General features: G+C 36.2%; 1 protein-coding gene across 1 annotated transcript in view; it reads right to left on the bottom strand.

The window, feature by feature from the left end:
- UNC5C (unc-5 netrin receptor C) overlaps positions 1-18,111 on the bottom strand; it is a 350,439-nt gene that overhangs the window by 134,905 nt on the left and 197,423 nt on the right. The window contains exon 2 of the mRNA XM_055313260.1: positions 13,244-13,465. Coding sequence (XP_055169235.1) covers positions 13,244-13,465 — 222 coding nt within the window. The remainder of the gene's footprint in view (positions 1-13,243; positions 13,466-18,111) is intronic.

Below are 18,111 nucleotides of genomic sequence, written 5' to 3'. Positions count from 1 at the left end.
ATATAGTCAGAATCATACAGTAGACAGCCTTTCAGATTGGCTTCTTTCACTTATTAAAATGCATTTAAGCCTCCTCCATATCTTTTTATGACATGATAGATAATTTCTTTAAAGTACTAAATAATATTGCATTGTCTGAAATTGTTACAGTTTACTTATCCATTCACCCACTGAAGGACATCTTGGCTGTTTCCAAATTTTGGCAATTATGAACAGAACTGTGTAAACATCTGTGTTTTTGTGTGGGTGTATGTTTTCAACCATCCTGGGTAAATATCAAGGAGTGTGATGGCTGTGCCATGTGGTAAGAGTATGTTTAGTTTTGGTTAAAAAATGCCATATTGTCTTCCAAGCAGCTATATTATTTTGCATTCCGACCAACAAAAAATGAGAGTTCCTGTTGCTCCAAATCCTTGTCAACATCTGATGTTGTCACTGTTCTGGGTTTTGGCCCTTCTAATCGATGAGAGTGGTATCTCATAGTCATTTCCATTTGCATTTCTCTGATGACATGCGATGTCCATTTGCATGTCTGTGATGACATATGCTCACTGCAATTATTCATGAGATGTCTATTAAAGTTTGTTGTGCTTCTGAACTGTAGCTACCCAAAACATATGCCCACATCTGAATCCCTAGCAAAGGAAAATGCTACCTTTCTTGGCTAAAAGTCTTTGTAGATTAATAAAGTCAAAGATATTGAGATCCTGAATTACACCAGGCGGGCCCCAATTCAGTGACGAGTGTTCTTGTAAGAGACACACAAAGAAGACAGACATCGAATGAAGGTGATGTGAGGAAAGAGGCAGAGATTAGAGTGATGCAGCCACAAGCCCAGGAATGCTGGGCAGCCACTGGAAGCTGGAAGAGACAAGGAACAGACCTTCCTCTAGAGTGCCTGGGGAGGACGGTGCTGCTCTGCTGCATTTCAGACATCCAGCCTCAAAACTGTAAGAGAATAAATTTCTGTTGTTTTAAGCCCCAGAGCATGCAGTAATTTATTGTGGCAGCCCTAGGAAACTAATACAGTGACTAAGGGCATTTACTGTCTATCTTCAAGGAATGGACTCAAGAATCTGACAGAGCAAAAAGGTGAGGAAAGGCTATCTGCCATGCAGTGTTGTTCTGGTTTCACAAATGCCCCATGGAATGGGTGTGGGGAGGTAGGTAGCCTTTTAGTCACTAACGTCATTTCATACAGAGGGCATCGTTGTCTAGGATCATCAAGGCTGTAGCTATAAAAAGAGGCATGTCATTCATTCCCTGCCCTTCCTGGAATTGCCTTGTACAGAACATTCCCCTGGGTTTTTGTAGCTAAATTTTAATTCACTCAAGCTCTAGAGTTCCCCCCCTCTTCCCTCAGGAGGCTGCTATCCCTCAGTCTGAGAAGTTTAATAGGCAGAGACAGGCGAAAGGAAATTGCAGAAAGCAGGGGCTCTCTATCGTGTAACTCTATACTACGGAACTATCAAGGGGTTTTGTGAATTTATTCTCAAGATGAGAGGAGAACACAAGCAAATGGTAAAGCGGACTCTATTCTCTCTCTTTTCCCTCGCCTCTTTTGCCCCTTTCAGACTGTGATCTCTTTGAGTGCATTAGGTCTCAGTTGTATCTCTATTTACAGCACCAAGAAAAGTATCTAGGGCATGGTTTTTGAATAGAACATGTGTTTCTGTACCCACTCTATGCTGTGCTTTCACAGCACTGTCTGCTCTTGCCCCACTTCAACCTGGTTGTACATTAGCATTGCTACAGAGCTGAAAATTAGTGAACAGACAGAAAAAGAATAAGCTATGCCCTGCTCCCAATTAAATCCTCTCTGGGGTGGAGGCCAGGACATAGGTGTTTCCAAAAACTCCCCCCTGGAGATTGTCAAATGCAGCCAGGGTTGACAGCTAGCATCCTAATCATTCCGTGTGACTCTTGCCTTCATATTCTTGGAGATTTCTCCCAAAACAGATTTTTAAGATCTGGTTAAACCCTTGATGAAATTAGGAATGAGTCCAAGACTTCCCTAACCTGAATTGTTTTTCATTACTAGATATTATGCTTCCTACATGCTGTGTTTGCTTGTTTGCCAGACCCTGGTATTTTGCTAATTGTGGCTTTCATGTTATACATGCTGATTTTGTTATCTCCAAATAGTGCTTTTCAGAGGAACTGGAAAGGGTGGTTATTTCAACAGACATCCCCAAGGTGGCCCTGAGAATGCCTAGCTAAGGGATGACTCTAGATTGATGGATCGATGATATTTAGGAGAGAAGACCAAAAGGCTCATGGTGAGGAATGCCACCCCCCCCTTTACGTTGTAGCATTAGCTCCTTCATGGATTGTGGCACTTTTAACCAAAAAAAAAAAAAAATTCTGCTGTGAATTTGAAGATATAAAAAAAAGTGCTGGGATGAGGAGAGAAAAAAAAAAACAGGATCAGAATTTTGAGCCAATTATTGAGAGAATATTGGATAGTGATATTTAGTAATACAGAGACGCGGCTAGAACAGATTACAATGTGCAGCATCCCAGAATAAGAAGTGCAAACAGGGGATCCCTGGGTGGCTCAGAGGTTTAGCGCCTGCCTTTGGCCCAGGGCGCGGTCCTGGAGTCCCGGGATCGAGTCCTGTGTCGGGCTCCTGGCATGGAGCTTGCTTCTCCCTCCTCCTGTGTCTCTGCCTCTATCTCTCTCTCTCTCTGTCTATCATAAATCAATCAATCAGTCAATCAATCTTTAGGGGATCCCTGGGTGGCGCAGCGGTTTGGCGCCTGCCTTTGGCCCAGGGCGCGATCCTGGAGACCCAGGATCAAATCCCACATCAGGCTCCCGGTGCATGGAGCCTGCTTCTCCCTCTGCCTATGTCTCTGCCTCTCTCTCTCTGTGTGTGACTATCATAAATAAATAAAAATTAAAAAAAAAAGATTTAAAAAAAATAAATCTTTAAAAAGAAAAAAAAAAGAAGGGCAAACAACTTGGGTCATTATCTCATAGTTATCAGACAGGCTTACTCATATTAGCACAATAGGTACCAACACCAAAAAAAAGCATATTTTAATTTTGAGAGAAAGCCATGCTTTTTATAAGCTAATCCTCTCTTTTAAGCTAAAATTGTTTCTTAAACTTCCTTAAACAAGGTGCTTAATTCATTGCATGTAGCAATCCAGAACTCTGTGGTGTATGTTCCTTCCTCTGAAGATAAAGAGTAAGAGACTCTCCTTAAACTCCTCACAAATTATAGCCAAAGGTTAGATTAAAAATATACTTTGGCTTTTAACACTTGTGCTATTCTCACTTTGAAGTGGGCATATTAAAACTCTAGGCCACAGCATATGCATGGTTGCTGGGCACCTGGCAAAATTGCTATAGCAACACAATCACTGGTTTCACTCCTGCAATGCCCTGTTTGGGTAGCAAGTAATCGAGATGAAGAATGGTCCTTGGACTCCTGTTTCTTATTGTAGCCTCTGTGTGGGCTTGGGGATGGGTAGTATTTGATTTAGTTCTTTCTAAACTGGGGAAAATACACGCATACACAAACACACTCACACATATGCATATCTATATCTATATATTGCATTAATATTTATAAATTGTATTAATGATTTCATCTTCGCTGTGGGAAGACAAAGGAGTAATGCATTAGAAGTAAGTGTTAATCGACAGAAGACAATTCCTTTGTGCTCATTACATTAAAAACTCTCGCTGAATATAATTTTTGAAAGTTTCTGTTTTCCTCTAATGAAATGACAGCTCACTAAAACTGAACTGAAGGGGTGATGTTTTCTTGCCTCTACTTTGCAATCTTGTTCTGGGCCATATCTGTTCAATAAATACATGCTATCAAAATGACATAGTCCACAAATATGGCGTAGCCAGGGTATGTGAAGTACGTGCAGTGTCTACAGTACTGATATATGCAAATATTGGAATAGTCAAAAAATGAACAAACGACATTAAAAACTTCTCAAAAACAATAGATTAGAAACAAAAGCAACCCAAATAGGTAGCCTAACATTTTTCCAGTATTCACTTATGTTTGTAAGCTAAGGAAAGAAGGGAAACAAAAACCAGGTTTCTACACAGTGAGAGAGCCCGAATCACTCAGGCAGCTGAGATTCATCTTCATGCTAGACTGGAGTGAAAGTAACAACTAAAATCTACATTCTGGAACTCTGACTCAAGCATGTATTTGCCACTGCAGCTGAGATTATGTTGGCCATGTTAACTCAGGTGTTTAAAGACTTAAAGTCAATGTGAAATAGGGACCAATCAATTGTGAACACTAACAAATGAAGAATAAGAAAAAGTATGTATTTCAGGATGATTGATGTTCTGTTATCTCTTGCCAAGGTATCACACTGACTCAGTGGAAAAGCCTTCATATCCTACATGGATCCTTACCAATTTTTCTATTTTTATTTTGGGGCCAGCCTTACACTGAAAAAAAAAGTTCTGAGTTTCTGGTATTGAAATAAGTACCTCTGGGAAAGAAATCAAATAAATAATTGGTTTAATCCCAGCATCATTTATCTTCATTGACAGACAAATATACTACAGATATAGGGCTCTATTCTTATAGAAGCAGTAGTCCTACTGACTTAATAGAAAAATTATGGATTTTTATGAATTTGGGAATTTTATGAATTTTTATGAATTTTGGAAAAATTTCCAAATTTTATGCATAATTTCCTAACATTTATTTATTTTTTTAAATAATAAATTTATTCTTTATTGGTGTTCAATTTGCCAACATACAGAATAACACCCAGTGCTCATTTAAACAAAATTCATATAAATTCCTTTTGAAAATGTTTACTCTGTTAATGAGAATAGAGTCTGAAGAAACTATTTTACATAGAGAATGATTGGTATGTATGTACTTAATACATAAAATAACTCTTCTTATAGAAGATTATGCTGTCTTACCTATTCCTCAAACCACCTATTCATGAAATATCCTAAATAAAAACATCATCAGTATGTTTCACTAAATTTAAGTTACTCAAATTTAGTAGGATGAATAGCTATAATCCCACAAAACACTTTTAGTATCTCCTGTGCTTAAAGCCTTGTGTTGTAAAATTCAGAAAAGACAGAACCCAAAACAGAGGCCATATGATATCATTCCAATGTAGTTGAAGAGACAAATATGAATACAGACATACATATAGTTACATATATATGTGATAATATATATGTACATAGTATACATATTTTATATGCATATATTATGTATATGTGTATATCAAATATATATTATCTATTTTTATATATGAATATAATTCCATAAATAACATGGCATTTTAAGAAACTGCCATTTTTTACCTTGAAAGTGGTTGAATGAATCTCTAACGGTGGGATCTCTGGGTGGCTCAGCAGTTCAGCGTCTGCCTTTGACCCAGGGCATGATCCTGGAGTCCCAGGATCGAGTCCCACGTCAGGCTCCCTGCTTGGAGCCTGCTTCTCCCTCTCCCCGTGTCTCTGCCTCTCTTTCTGTGTCTCTCATGAATAAATAAATAAAATCTTTAAAAAAATCTCTAATGGTTTAACTTAATATACATAAACAATTCACACTTATGAGTATAATAAAAATGGAAGTACAAATAAGAGAAATGTAGACATGTTACATATCACTTGAGTTTCTATAGAAGGATTCATCCACAATATTGCAATTGAGATGCTTCTTTAAGCATGAGTAGGATTTTGACAAAAGTAGGAAAGGCAAAGTATGGGGTAAAGGAACTAGAATGGAACTAGAATAGTGAAAAAGACAGATATAGGGGCACCTGGGTGGCTCAGTGGTTGAGGATCTGCCTTTGGCTCAGGGTGTGATCCCAGAGTCCTGGGATTGAATCCCCGCATCAGGCTCCCATGGGGAGCCTGCTTCTCCATCTCCCTATGTCTCTGCCTTTCTCTGTGTGTCTCTCATGAATAAATAAAAGACTTTTAAAAAGACATAATCCTTGATTTTCGGGAACTTACTCTTGAGCTTATAATGTTAGATGGAAGAGGAGAGGTAACTTGAGAAAGGAAACATAACCGTCCTTCTCAAGTATCTAACATTAGTAAACCCAGGAAGTAAGCAGACTTGTTTTCTAAATTTCCATTTGACCTAAATAGGACCAGTACATCAAGATAATGGAAAGCTGATTAAACTCAATTTAATGAATAGCATGCCAGTAATGCAGAGTGTAAATGACTGCCAAAATCTCCCAACTTAAAGTTTCTATGATTCCAAGACATCAAAATGTAAAGAAAAGAATGTTCACATTCATTTTAATACAACTTAAATAAATCCCATCTAGTTGCCCTTTGAAAATGTATGAGCAGCTTCTCCTAAATCACATCCTGGTATGACATTAATGTCTCATGATATTTTAATAGAAGTTCTGTGAAAAGGAGTTCAGTTGCCAAATACGATGAGGTTAAAAAGTTTTCCAATGCAGAGCTTTCCTGGGTCTTTTACAGGAAAATATACTTTATACTGTCTCCAGAAGGAGTATATAATTATTATAGTGTTTCCTAATGTATTGACCACAAAGTTTTTTGTTTCTTTTGTTTTTGTTTCCCCAATAGCACTTACAAGACAATGGTGCTTCACTCAACACAGTTCAAGAGGAAAAACTAAATTTGCCCAATGTCTAGGACATATGGTAAAAAGGAAACTATTAGAAGAAGGTTAGCAAGTTTGATTGGGAACTGATTATACTGAAGTTTTTGAGTATATGATCAATGAAGTTGATCTTTATTCCATGGACACAGGAAAACCATTATGTATGTTAAGAAATGGCATGATATAATTACTTGGATCTCTGCTTTAGGCCCACAACTATCTGGAGAATGGTTTGTTGGGGAAAAAGACTGAAACCAAGAAGGTGTTGGAGGCTACCTAAACCTAAATCATCTAAGAGGCATATGATAAAGGAGGCCTATATATATATCAAGGGGATAACAGTAAGAATTAAGAACAGAAGGATGTTTTGCAAGAGAATTCTGAGAACTGACAGTAGCTGATAATCACTTTGGCCGTTGGAGTAATGGATGAAGCTGACGTTTCTATTTTTGGTGACAGGATGGAGAGAAGAGGTATCTGAAACAGGCATACAAGAGGAGGAAGAAAAATTCAATTGTGCCACTCTTGCAACAAACGGGGACCTAAGTGAAGACACCATATTGCAAAAGCTCTTTTGGAGTAAAGGCAAATTCACTTAAATTTGTGCCCCATTATAGCTTCTCTTCATGAGTCTTTTTTTTTCCATGTTATGGCTCATTCATTTGTTTTTTTTTTTTTTAAATTTTTATTTTTATTTTATGATAGTCACACAGAGAGAGAGAGAGAGGCAGAGACACAGGCAGAGGGAGAAGCAGGCTCCATGCACTGGGAGCCCGACGTGGGATTCGATCCCGGGTCTCCAGGATCGCGCCCTGGGTCAAAGGCAGGCGCCAAACCGCTGCGCCACTCAGGGATCCCTCATTCATTTGTTAATCAGCAAAATATTAAAGAGCTTCAAGAAGAAAAAGAATCAAATCCTAAGCACTAGTTCAAGGTATTCCAGAATGAGAAAGGGCTCAGATACAGAAAATCTGACACAGGAAGGCAGGTGAAAGCATGAAAGATAAATATTTAGCTGACATTCTGAACCAGATTTTCTTTTCTCAAGAAAAGGGAAACATGTATCCATATATCTCTTTTAGACAAGCTGTAATGTGTTCAGTAGTTACGGCAGAATTTAGGGAGATGCTACCCGGTACAAGGGCAAGGGCAAAGGTTTGGAATCAGAAAGCGCTGGGTTCATACCCTTGCTCTGCCACCTTCTAGTTATGTGATTTGGGGCACATTAGTTTCTTTACTTTGCTGAGCCTCAGCACTTTCATTCACAAAAGGAAAACTCCAGAGATTATCTCATAAGACTGTCATGATAACTATATTACATAATACATGTAAGGCATTCGGTACAAATATTGGAAAACTTTTTATTGTGGTTGAGTTGGTCCTACAGATAATATTTTGCTAATGTGAGAATAATTAAAGAAGAGGAGGGAAAAAAATCTCTGGGATTATTAAAATTTCAAACTGACCTAGGTTTTGTAAACTCCCCGTTTGCATTTTTTTTTTTTTTGGTAGAGGAGAAATATTTGCCTTTCAGTGCTAAATCTTAGGTACCATGGAAACAGGGGTTGAAAAGACTTCAAGTAAATAGAAAGCAAGCAGCCACGCCTGAGTTTTTCTTAAAAATGCAACCATACAATTTTGAGCAGATCAAGATTTCTGTGGAATTCTGAAAGAACATCGATACTTACTACCATATTACCAAATCAAAAGCTTTTGGCTATTGACATTTTCAAAACCACTGAATATATACTGCTTTCCCCTTTTCTGTTTCTTCTACTACATATTTGCAAGAAATGCAAATGGGGTATAAATGATAGAAGGCAAACATTAACAGTAATATATGATCTTTAATCACTACATTTTATCAACAGTGGTGTAGCTTGGCTCAGTGAGTACAAAGCATTGTTTGCTCGGTATTTCAGAACTACTTAACACCTTCATAATTTAAAAGGAAGAATTTTGTGAGGTGGAGGAGAAATTCTGTTCTTTTTTTCTGGTTTTATTGTTTTGCAGTTTTTCATTGTGAAGTTACCTTTGAGGAGGATTTTAGAGAAAGTAGTTGATTTTTTCAATGTATTTGATTCCTGCTGAACGTGCTCCCAAATATTATTCTAAGGCAGAGTATCTATGAAAAAAGACCTCATTTGCAGTGACTTCTCTCTCTCCTGCTTTATCTGAGAACCAATTTGATTTTTTAAATGTCAAGAAATTTCTCTGATTTGTAATATATTTCAAGACTTGATGCATTTAACCTTTCTTGCTGTTAAGAACCACTAAATCCCCAATAAGACTATAGTCAGACTACTAAGTGAAGAGTTGAGAACCAAAGTTGCAAGTGAATCCAACCTCAGGGGGAAAAAAAATCTCCAAGACCAAGTACTTCAGTTTAAATTCCATGTATAATGCTTCTGAACTCATGGGAAAGCAGAGAGCTCTAATATAAGAAGCCCACAAATTTCCCACCAACACTTTTTCAGATTGGAGATTTATGATAACAGGTAAAGAGATGCAATAAAATGGTTTGGCCTTTTTTTTTCCAGGTTTCATTATTTATTATGAAAATAACACATTCACAGGACTGGGCAAAAAACTAAACTTATTATGAAAGAAATCATCAACCCATATTTTGAGCTGTCAACTGCCTATTATATATTTCTCCAAAACATCCCAATGCCTACAAAAATATATGTGCATCCTTTACATAATGAGGACATATTACATGCACTGTTCTGTACTCTTGTTTTCACTTCGAATTTTATGTGAGAGATTTTTCTACAGCCTCACATATGGAGAAACTTCATTATTGTAAAAAGCATCACAATAATCCATGTAGGGACAACCGTCCTCAATATGTCTCTGCAATAAAGGTGCAATGAACAACCTTGCAGTTTAGTCTTTGTGCTCATTTGGAATCTTCTTTTTAGATCCTAAGTTTGTAATTACTGAGTGAAAGGGTGTATGCATTTAAATATTGGTAGGTATTTCCAAATTGGCCGTCAAAAAGTTTGTACCAATTTATAATCTCCTCAACAAAGAATGAGCTAGTCCCTATCCCATTCCTTTACCAACACTCTTTACTGTTTTGATCTTGACATCTTAGATGCTTATTTACTAATTTGCATTTCTTTTCCTGTGTCTTCATGTTCAACCTCTGCTCAGTTTTCCATTCAGTTGCTGATCTTTTTCTTAAATATACTTTAAGAACTAGTAATACATAAATCAGTCTTTGGATTAATGTATGTCCACAGATATGTTCCTGTGTGTATTTGTCCCTTGGTTTTGTGGTTTACTTGCTTTGGATATTTAAATTTGAGAATGCTTTCTTATAAGACTTCTAAAAAGACTTTGCCCACCACTGAAACCAACCAACCAATCAATTTACAAATCTCCAAAATTTTCTTCTACTGATGTTAGTGATGATGATGATGGTGGTGGTGATACTAATGATGATGAAATTAAACCCTAACATCAAGAATTTATTTTATTCTAACAAATGAGATAAAATCCAAGCTTTATGTATTTCTTCATTAGTTCATTCATTCACTCATCCATTCATTTAATTTCCAACTGCCTTAAACCTTATGGACTGAAAAACCATCTTAACACATTGTAAGTTAACTGAGTATTTCCTGGTCCCTATTTTAATTCATTAATCTGTATGTCTTATTCTCTGCTCAGATCAAACTCTTCACTTCTTTAGTTTTACAATATATTTATAAAGATCTGGAGTTCCCTCATTATATTTTTATTTCAGAAATCTTCTAGCTATTTTCACAAATTACTTTTCATACAATGTTGGTGACTTGAGGATTCATTTATAAATGAATATATATATTTTAAGATTTTATTTATTTATTCATGAAAAGACACAAGGAGAGAGGCAGAGACATAGGCAGAGGGAGAAGCAGACTCCCTGCAAGGAGCCCGTTGTAGAACTCGATCCCAGAACCCCATGATCACAACCTGAACCGAAGGCAGACGCTCAACCACTGAGCCACTCAGGTGCCCCTATAAACAGCAAATATTTTAAAAATATTGTCTTTCTACCCAAGAACAAGATAAGTTTTTCACTTATCTTCCTTGCATTTTTCTTACTCTGAGTAGCATTTAATGTTTTTCTTTCTAAAATTCTCCAAATTTCTTGTTAACTTTATACATACATATTTTCTTTTACATTGTTATTGTAAATGATATCTTTTATTCCATTATACTCTGACTGTCTACCTATAAAAGAAAAGTTGATGGGTCATATGAATCTTTTTTTCAGACACTTTTCTATATTCTCTTGACTTTTTTTCAATTTTTAAAATTTAAAAATGTGTTTTTCCCAGGGGCACCTGAGTGGCTCAGTCAGTTAAGCATCTGCCTTTGACTCGGGTCATGATCCCAGGGTCCTGGGATTGGAATTGAGCCCATTGGGATCCCTGCTCCATGGGCAGTCTGCTTCTGCCTCTCCCTTGGCCTGCCTTTGCTTTTCCTCTCTCTCTGCCAAATAAGTAAATAAAATCTTAAAAAAATAAAAATGCACTTTTTTCAGATATACAAAATCACATTATTGGTCAAAAATGATCATTTTCCACTTTTTAAAACAATTTTTATATTTTTTCAGTTATTTGTCTTGCCTAATTGCACAGGCTAGTATGTTAAGAACATAACAGTTAGTATTGATATCTGAGGACATCTCTATCTTTTTTCTAACTTGAAAGGTAATACATTTGTCTGGATGCTGGTTTTCTTTGAAAGTTTTGGATGAACATGAAAGACAGCAAAAAGGTATATTACATTCCACTCCATCCATGAACCTGAGGAGCAATGTACAAGTGTTGAAGCTCCCAATTCCATCCTTAGCTCTTATCTGTCCCACCCTGAATTTGAATAAAAACATGCCAGATATTTCCATTTATGGCTGCTTTTACAAGGTATTTTTAATAACTGATATATGCAATATTAATTTTATGTGGAAATAAAAAATATAGTATTTTAAGAAGGGAAATTTCTTACTAAAATATATATATTCACACATGCATACATATATATATATATATATGACCAACATAGCATGAAGCTGGCAGAGGAGTTCAATGTCAAAGCAGTTTTGGTTTTACTTCTCATCCTTCTGTATAGACATTTTCATTAATTTATAAAGACAAGCTTAAATATGTTTGTGACTTTCATCTTAGCTTTTGAGATGCTTTCTTTTTTCCTCTTACCATTAAAACTTGTGTGTTTGAAATCTTTACAAGTAAATGAGCTGAAACAAATAAAACTAATTCACTTGAGATTTGGTAGACATCTGGTGGAGTTATTTTCTGAGTAATTAGAACGAGAGGTGAGACAATTCCCCAAAGTAAGCTACTGTACAGTTGGGTACCTAGTTATTTCTACAGCCATCAGATTGCATGCAGTGAGCATATTGATTCACAAATTGACAAACAGTTATGTAGAGCTGCCACCTGATTTTCTAAGACCATTTGTGTTATAACAGTATATGCTTCACATGCTTTCCTAAAAGATGCCTTTTCTCTGTCTTCTCACAGTCTGCTCCATTTCTTTATGTCCCATCACCTCAATATGAGGTTTTTATTAGTGTTTTGTCTTGTTAGAGACCACAGATCTCCCTCAAGAGCTGGTCCCTGCTTGTTCTTGGTTAATCCGATGTTTGGATATAAATACAAATTATGATTTAGATTTTGGAAACATGTATCTATCTTGGTAGGTAGAGATATTTATGAAAGAAAATAAAGATATTTAAATGCTTCCTATTTAGCTTGGAAATGTTGATTGGTGAAATCTGAATATTCAAATTATACGTCTTAATACTATGAGATCATAGATCTAGAATGGATCTGAAAATTCAAATTGTTCTTCTCCCTATTAGAGAGCATAAGCACTTAAACCACTATAAAATGATACACATCTTTCTAGTTTATAACTCTAGGAGATTTCACAACCATCTTAAGTCACCCATCATAAAGTAAAAAGATGCTCTTAAGAAAGTTTACTTTTTAGCTGATCTAATAAACTCTATTTTATCTTCTCTCTGCCTTTAGTATTTAAATGTTAGGGATAATTTTTACAGAGCAATAAAGTCAGGAGTTTTCACCAGGCCAGGAATAATGATAATATGATCAAGACCCACCCAGATGGTGGCTATACTCACCCCTTCACCTCTTCCTGGATCCCACACTCTCACTATTTTCAATCACTCTCAGTTTAACTTTAAGTAAGAGTTAGATAATTAGTATTTATTTTTAGATATAAGTTAAAGTCACAGGATACTTTGAATTTGCAACATTTACAAATAGTTTAAAAATATGTTCCAGGATATTTAGGCCTGACACCAGAAGTGACACTTGAGTGAAATTCGTCTTTTACTACAGCACTTGCCATTCATTCAGTCTATTCATTTTTTTTCTTTTATCTTTTTAAGCAAGAACTATGTCCATCAGGAACCAAGTCAAGATTTATTCATCCCATTTTACTTTGCACTGCATGGAATGAGATCACTAAATCTTACCCAAACTGAACCAAAACTTTTGCCGAAGGATAATAAATACTTTTATTCTCACAATTGAAAGAACTGTGTGACAACATGCCAAAGTAGTAAGTGAATCTTAAAAATGCAGTGGAAAACTCACCAGAGGTTTCATCTACTCTCTCGTCTACTATGTGATCCTTCTGATGAACCCATTCACTATTACACTTGAAGTAGATCTGGGTGGCAGGACTGGCTTTACAATACAGGTTCACAGGCTTATTCTTCACGATGTAAGCTTCTTCAGGCTCAATAAGAAAATGTGGTAGAGGTTCAGGTGGATCAGATGGAAAGGTTTCTGGGAGTTCATGAAAAAAGTCGTCGTCTGGCAAAACAAGAAGAAAGAGGAAAACATTCACGTCATTGTAGCCACTTGCCATTTACTTGCTATTCATTTAAAAATAATGACTCATGGGTGGCCCGGGTGGCCCAGCGGTTTAGCGCTGCCTTCGGTCCAGGGTGTGATCCTAGCGACCTGGGATCGAGTCCCGTGTCGGGCTTCCTGCATGGAGCCTGCTTCTCTCTCTGCCTGTGTCTCTGCCTCTGCCTCTCTCTCTTTCTGTGTGTCTCTCATGAATAAATAAATAAAATCTTTAAAAAATAAAAATAATGACTCATAAATAATCTAATTAAGGATTTGTGTGGCCACTATGCACTGGCAGTACATTAGGTCTATGGACTGATTGCTCAATTAATATTTTGGTTGTTATTCTCATTTTTACACATGGCAAAACTCAACATCAGAGAAGATGAATATGTTGCCCTGAGCATGCATATAGTAAATAGCAGAACTGGAATCAAAACCCAGGTTTGTCTCACTCAAAAACTGTGATCTTCCCAATATAGTACTATACCTCCCCCTACACAGTTTTCCTCTTGAGAGCTGACAAAAGCAAAAACAATTTCATTAGAAACATCTGTTTGAAAAATATAAGGCTCATAGGTAAACATTAAGTTCTTTACAAGAAGCTGAGAAGGAACATGAGGAACAAGAAATTAATGATCTTTAGGTACAGATTCAAATCTATCTTTATTTTCAAAAGATGCCATTGCATGACATATTCATTCATTTATTCATTCCTTAAAAATGAATATTTACTGAGCTCAGAATTATTTTCAGCCCTGCAAATATAGATAATAATATTATCAGTCAATAGTAGATTGATAGTAGAGCCTAGAGTCTAGCAATGATGTTTGGTCTTGTTTGGAAACTACACCTCAAATACCAAGTGTATGATATGACTAGTCAAACCTATTCTCATTAGAATATTACTGAGCATTATCATGAAGAACAATAGTCAATAATCTTGTTTTTTATAGCACTGAAAATTATCAAATATATTGCTTCCACTCTCCTGTTTCAAAACCACTGAATAAACAAAACTCCAAAACCACTTGAGATATTTGTACACTTTGTGGAATGTTTTTCATAATGTCGGTTCTGTACGATTCCAAATAGAAACAGAAAATTTAAAAAGTGCACAGAAAATCCTACTATCATATTTCAGAAAAGTCAAGGTGCAAAGGCTTTCTGATACACTGAAATTAAGTGAGACCAGATAATTTTCTTCCTGTGACAGATAGTGGAGAGCAAAACTATTATTCATTCTGTAAGTTGATTAAGTACCCCAGCCTAATATGTAATGTTAAAGGGTGAGGTCACAATTAAAAGTTTTTACAAGTTCTTTAAAAGTATACACATTCAGTAGCAAATACATGATACAGTATGGGTAAAGACTGGTTGTGCATATATTATCTTAAAACTCATTTCATCGCTCATTTAGTTGCTCTGTTTGGGGATATGGCCATTAGTAAAATGGACATTGGTCTGCTAAGAAACCTGGCCTGGCACTTTTTCCATCTAGCTCATAGGATAGTTGTGGAAGAGTACCCATGTTTGATTTCTGCAAATATGTTCTGCAGTACAAATTGGCTTGCTTGCATCACAGACACAGCTAGCTTTCAAAGCTCTCCACAATTATAAATTTCTGACACTGGGATGTAAATGATGCTTCCTGCAGCTGGCTTTATCACTTCCTTAATTTGCTTGCTTCTGGCAGGGCATCATTTCTGGTTTTTCCATTGTTGAACATCAAGGATCCAAACTGTCAGCTAACTAAAGAATCACCTTGTTTCCATCAACTTCGGCCTCTTTAATCAATATGCAGGAACACTCAAAACAGAAAGGCAAAGGAACGGGGAAGTAAGGTATCGACAGATCCATCAACATAAAGTTGAGGTCTTGAAGGCCTTATTCACTTTTTGTTATTTTTTTCCCCCAATGCACTTATTGTTATATGTGATAATAGATATCAGACTGAAATTCAGTAAAATGATAGTTGTTTTTTGTTACTATTACTCAAGGAGGCAGAGGGTTGATTCAATTTTTTAAAACACTGCTGCATATTTATGCATATATAAAGGTGTATGTATTTTGTAACAATGTATTTATTTAAGTTTGCAAGATATCAAAAGCTTTCCTTTCAGTCATCATTTCAGAAAGTGAGATTTGTTTTTTTAGAAGGAATTATGATCGTAAAATATCACGTTCCTGTATACTACTTTACCTGTAGCCAAATGCTTATGTATTCACATCCTACAGAAAGACAGGCACTAAAAATTGATTACTCTTCCTTGCCAAAAGCATGTATTCCTCCCTTCTGATTACTTTACTGTAAACTACTGGAGAGACTAATGGAAGTTCGGAAAGTCACACATATGTTTTCAACTCAAAAAGGGTTCCGTTAAGTGCTGCAAAAAATAGTAATAATTCAATAATGTATTTAAAAGATGTAGGGCAGCCCTGGTGGCTCAGCGGTTTAGCGCTGCCTTCAGCCCAAGGTGTGATCCTGGAGACCCGGGATGGAGTCCCACATCGGGCTCCCTGCATGGAGCCTGCTTCTCCCTCTGCCTGTGTCTCTGCCTGCCTCTCTCTCTCTCTCTCTCTCTCTCTCTCTCTCTCTCTATCTCTCATGAATAAATAAATAAAATCTTTAAAAAAAGAGATGTATGGACAAACTAATTTTGTATTTAATTGTGTTTACTATCAGTGAAAAGAAATAATTCTGGCTTGGTTTGAAGCTTCATAAAATGTTGATTTTTCAAGGTGTTTGTTAAATAACACTCACTATGCAACTTATTAAGGAATGGTTTCCATCATTTGAAATATTTTCATCATGTGGTAAATCCAATGTTTCTTTTACATATTATTCCAGTTTTTGCATAAACTCCATCTTTTAAGTTTGATCTGGGGAGATGCCTTAACCAATGACAACATATTAGTTTCCTACTATTTCTTATAATACACATACAGTGTTTAAGTCTATGCCTAGATAAAATAACATTAGGCAATATGGCACATTACTTCTAATACTCAATTCAGGGGATGGGAATGATAAAGATAATTTTCAAGATCTTGAGACAGTAAGATAAGTATAATGGGGTAATTTGACAAAATGGGAATGGAATGTTTATCAGTGGGATAATGATTATCCTAGCTCTGCTTGGAAATTCTTCTTCATTTGCAACAGGTGGCCTGGATACCATGCCCAACCATGTAAAATGGCCTAAACAATATCCCCCACCATCCGGTCAAGTATGCTAAGACAATATTTTCTTTGCTCTAGACAGCAATGGTAAGTATCAGCATTAATTTCAGAAATTGTCTTTTCATGGAATTTCATCTTAATTTTTTTTCTAGAGTATGTTTTGAAAATAAAGCAAGCCATTTCTCTTCAATCAAAATTATAAAGGAAAACTTATGAGTATTTAAATATCCAACATGGTTACAGCCATATGTATTTAACAGGGGAAATTATTATCTCCAAATATCATGTATTTAACAAGAAAAAAAATGATCATCTGCAAATGAGCATCTACAAATACCTCTTCATGAATGCTTAGCTCCTCTGCACTATGTATGCATTTGCCTTGCACACATATGGAGGGATCTACTTTTCAGTTTTGGTAACAAGTTTTATGTAACTATTACCAATTGTTAAATATTTCTGGCTTTTGAGAAACAGTGCTAGAATGAAAGCTGTTTTGAAGGCAGGAATTATTATAATTTTCATTTTTATTTTACATTAAGTCTGCCACAGTGCCAGGTACATTGTAGGAAGGTCAATAACAATCTTATAAAAGCATGAATATTACACAAATGGCAACTGTGATCATTCAGAAAGTGTTCACAAGATATTTTAGAGTTCATAGTACCTCATATGAATTTACAAATACCAGAGGTTGTAACAGTAGTAAGGTCTACAAACCTGACGGGATACAAAATCTGTGTGGCCTAGTGCAGAGTGAAAATTTGGGGATTCTCATTGTATTAAGAATTCTGAAATGGTGACAGATGAACTTTAAATGAAGAGTCCTGTGTGACAGCACAGGTCACATATCCACAAAATTGATCCTGTCTACTAATGTCAGTTAACCAAACATTCTACTTCACGGAAAAATCTGAGAATTAAAACTATGTAGTGGATGTTTGTTTTAGAACTTACTTGCTATTCCCCAGCTTCTTATGGTGATTAGATGTCTTCCAAATGAATCATGGCTTTCCAGAGAAAGAAACTCAGTCTTCAAATAGGTCTCTAAGGAAGTGTGTTTGCAATGGTGTGCAAGGGACAGTGTGCAATTTTATTTGTTCACGGCTTTCCCTTTGGATGTACTCCAGTGCCCATTCATGTGTCTAATCGAAAACAAGTAAAATCCCCACCACACTGAAACTAAATCTTTCAGGGCACTAGAAGACTCTTTAATACATGGATATAATACAGTTTGAGATTTTGAAGTTCAATACATGGAGATAACAAGGTTTGAGATTCTACCTTGAGTTGATAGACTATTTACTGAGATCATCTGCTAGCGTAGAATTCATTTTACTATCCAAATAAACTGGCTTTCTGACACTATTAAGGACATGCTACAAAACTTGAAGCTATAAAAGAACAATTTGTTTTTTCAGCA

This window comes from Nyctereutes procyonoides, unplaced genomic scaffold, assembly GCF_905146905.1.
Source record: "Nyctereutes procyonoides isolate TBG_1078 unplaced genomic scaffold, NYPRO_anot_genome, whole genome shotgun sequence".
NCBI lineage: Eukaryota > Metazoa > Chordata > Mammalia > Carnivora > Canidae > Nyctereutes > Nyctereutes procyonoides.
The sequence above is the reverse complement of the archived record's forward strand: the minus strand, read 5'-3'. Positions and strand labels throughout refer to the sequence as shown.